Source organism: Sinocyclocheilus anshuiensis, unplaced genomic scaffold (genome assembly GCF_001515605.1).
Source record: "Sinocyclocheilus anshuiensis isolate Anshui unplaced genomic scaffold, SAMN03320099.WGS_v1.1 scaffold164, whole genome shotgun sequence".
Classification (NCBI taxonomy): Eukaryota; Metazoa; Chordata; class Actinopteri; order Cypriniformes; family Cyprinidae; genus Sinocyclocheilus; species Sinocyclocheilus anshuiensis.
Window position 1 is genome coordinate 267858 of NW_015557128.1, and position 4030 is coordinate 271887.

The following is a 4030-nucleotide window of genomic DNA, read 5'->3' on the forward strand; positions in this document are numbered from 1 at the left end:
GATTTTTTTTATAGTAATAAAAATCATTTAGTTCAGTAAAAGAACAGACACTACAATTAAAAACTGAACGCGGCTGCTCAATGCAGCGTGCCGAACGACAGTCGCATCACAGATCAGATTTCATTTATTCAGTGAGGAGACCGAGTCGAGCTGACTGACAAGAAGAGTGAGGTGAGGTGAGACAGACAAGACGATGGCGGATGATTTAGTTTCAAAACGAAATGCAAAAACGCCTGTTTGGCAGTATTTTGGATTTCTGAACAGCCTGTTGACTTTTGCTGTTTATCTAAGAAGATTTTGAAAGTGTTTTTAAACATTTGTTTCTTATTATTTGGTTCCACAGTGTTTGCTGATTTTTACATTATTTAAACTTTGTGTAATTTGTTTATTTTATTTGACATCAAGGTGTATGCCGTGCCTCCAAGCTTTCTTACTCGTTTTGCTAATAAACGTTCTACGTTTCTTATTTGTTTGGTTATATATTATACATGTTTACTTAGCCTATTTCCAGTTTTGTATACCTATTTAAACTTTATGTAAGTTATTTGTTATTTCATATTAGGCATAGCCGGCCCTATAGCATGGTGTATTTTTATTTGTTTTGTTAATAAAAGTTCTATGTTTTATATATAGGCTAAAGCGAGTATGACGTCGTATTTTGTTGTTGCATTCAAGCAATTGACGCCGAACTGCCGCTAATTCGAAAGTGAAAGTAAAATGCGCACAGTGCTTTTAAGCTATTTAAAAGCGAAGGAAAGCGAGGAAAAGAGGGGAAATTCAAACAAACTAAAAACGAACAATTGCTTTACGCCGAATTGCCGCTATTTAAAAGTGAAAGTAAAATGCGCACGCATATTTTACAAGCTATTTAAAAGCGAAGGAAAGCGAGGAAAAGAGGGAACGCCCCCACGGTGATACCTTACCGGTGTTGTCACACGTCGATTAACCGGTGGGAAAATGTCCTCACTGTCACAACCCTAGTGGTAACGTGCCTGCATCTTAAATATGGACACTTTTTTTTATTACTGAAATGCTGGAAACTGTTTAGAAGAAGAATATTGGGAGCTCTTAAGAAGAAAAATAAAAAAAAAAAGACAACAAAATCACTAGGTTTTGAACTGGGCCATTTTTATGGCAGCAACAGGTATGCAATAAAATTTAAAAGTACGTATTTATATAAATTTGGCCTTATGCAACTAATCATTTTACGAGTTGACCAAACAGTCAATTAGTTGCTTTATGTAAATAAGGCTGCATCCAAAATTTTGAGATAAAATGCAAGACAAAACAATTGAAACCGCAGAGTGTCAATCCAGTTCCTATTATTAAATAAATAAACCAACTAAATAGAATATTATTTTCTGATTATTAAATTCATTGTCATGCTAAATGTGATTTGACCAGAGAAAAATGCATTTCCATGTTTTCTCTGGAACTCCTCCACTGAGAATAAGGCCCTGTCCACACAAACTGCAGCTTTTTCTACGCAGTTAGCTGGTTTGGCATGCACTTGACAGTGCTTCATAGCATGCGGTTTTCATGTGGACGGAGATTTTTTTTTAAACGGAAGAAGGAAAAACTCTGTTTATAAAAATACCCGTGTACGTGTGGACATGGCCTAAATCTTCAACCAAACGCATGAGTTTTATCACTGAAGAGCCATTCAAATTTATTTTCAGACATCCGCCGTGAGAAACAATTACTGTCCGAATAGGGCTAAAGATAAACTGAAATATTTCTGATAAACTCAATAACATGTCAGAGATCTGTCATGTGACAGCTTTGCTAAATGAATGGCACAAGATGTATTAGCGTCCCTAGGCTAGCAATGAGAGTTGTGTTTTTCTGAAGCCTCACCTTTCCTCTGGAGATTGCCCTGCAGGCGATGCACACTATGAGGTACGACCAGAAGGTGTGCAGGGCCTGCAGCAGGACGAGCAGCACGTTAAACACCCACCACGACGGGTACGGCCCAACAATCTCCCAGCTCTCAAACACAGTGCTGTTTAAAATCCTGCAAACACATTTCATTACAACAATATATGATATTTCATTAGGACAAGTATATTCAACAAATATGGCTTCAAACCCCTCACGTGAGATCAGTGTTACATTAATGCATTTCCAGTGTTACATTAATGCATTTCACATTAAAAATAAACCAGTAATAAATGTCACCAGCCACTGTACTAGTAGACGTTACTAGTTCTGGTTGCCCTAGTAACAGATATAAAAAAAACGTCAGTACAGGTAATTATTTTTTGTAATTTCATTAGTGTAGTTTTTGTTACTTGAAATAAAATAAATGTTAACTGAATATAAAGTGAAAACTTTATTTCAGCTAGTTGCCAAGGCACAATTTCTCATTTTAGTTTTCCTTAATGTACCAAAATAACTAAAATTGACATAAAAATGACTAAAACTATATAGACATTAAAAAAATAACTACAAAAAAATTACAAAATCACTCAACAAAATGACTAAAACTTTAACTAAAATAAAATAACAAAAATAAAAATGGATTCAAAATATTAATAAAAACTGTAGTAGTATTTAATTTTCAATAATACTAATATTTAAGTTTTCATCTAATATTTATTTTATATCAGCTTTATTTCAATAAAGAAAATAATTTTTACTAGTTTGTTTTAGTTAACAATAACAACACTAATTGTAGTTATTTCTTGTGGTAATCGACATTGTCACAAATGCGCAGCTCCATTTTAGCCAAAACCTGTTTATTTGAGATGTTAAATGGTCTAATGAAATCAAGTTAAAAATAGTGGTTTTATTAAAGCACAATGCTATTTCTTTCAGTGATTAAATGCCCATTATAGCTGTAAAAAGCACAAGGCCATCTGTTTCTCTCATTCTCATCGACACTACTGCTGTAGCCATAGTAACTATTACTTGGCAACATCATTGACTGAAGGTGTCAAAACCTGAAATGAAAATGCTGGTAAAGATGATAAAATAGAAGATTTGAGATATACAGATGAGAATGAGAGGTTCAGAGGTGCTCAGACGCCAGCGTGAACATTATTAACAGCACATCATCTGTTACTGACAGGAAAGGACTGACTTACCATACAGGACACACTCCCAGCCTGGAGCTGATGAACACCAGGGCAAACATTACGAACAGGACGTTGCAGAGTCTCTGGCATTTGCCGTAGTTGGCCATTTTAGCAGCCTACAAACACAATTTGCTGCATGATTTATATCAACACGACAGACATCTAATGCATGTAAATAGCACATCTTGCATCACCTATCTTGATTCCTGATTGTACAATATAATGGAACAGATAATATGGACCATAAAAAACCCCATAAAGTCATTATATGGATAAGTAACAAAATTAGTAAAAAAAAAAAAAAAAAGTATTTTTAAATATATATATATATTTTTTTTTTTCACATTATGTATCACAGTAACGTGGCTGTAGGTTTTGACATATATATATTAATAATTCACAGAATTGTGTCTTTTCTGTGGTTTTAATGGCTGTGATAGGAAATCACCTCCAGCAGGACGTCGGCAGCATCATGCAGGCACATGACCAGCGTTCCCACCCGAGCCATGTTATTCACATATGAGAAGGTGATCAGACAGATGGTGGCCACATGATGCAGGAACATCAGAAGAAAGTCCTGCAGGAAGTCACATGGAAAGTGTAAACATTTGATGCACTTTAAACCTACAAGGCAAACATTCCAACTATGCAGTACATTTTCCTGTCCTCATCATACATGTCTTTAATACATGGATCAAATATTAAAGCCATATCATATTACTTTAAAAAAAAGAAAATCACAATATCACCATTAAATTGAACAAGTTTGATTTTTAAATCACTGACTGTGGTTTGAGATCAGATTTACTTTAACAAAATTTCCAAATAGTATCAATTTCAACTTCAAATCAGGGTTATAATTTAGCACCATTTTTTCCAAATTCCATTTTTTCCATTTGAATTTTTTTGGGTTCTGTTTCCCCCCCCCCCGGTATTAACTGACTCCTTTTTAA

General features: G+C 34.6%; 1 protein-coding gene across 1 annotated transcript in view; it reads right to left on the bottom strand.

Annotated features, from left to right (window-relative positions):
• The window catches only part of LOC107677898 (ceramide synthase 6-like), a 51662-nt gene that overhangs the window by 9378 nt on the left and 38254 nt on the right, over positions 1-4030 (bottom strand). The window contains exons 8-10 of the mRNA XM_016472966.1: positions 3526-3654; positions 3087-3193; positions 1858-2014 (exon numbers count right to left, since the gene is read on the bottom strand). Coding sequence (XP_016328452.1) covers positions 1858-2014; positions 3087-3193; positions 3526-3654 — 393 coding nt within the window. The remainder of the gene's footprint in view (positions 1-1857; positions 2015-3086; positions 3194-3525; positions 3655-4030) is intronic.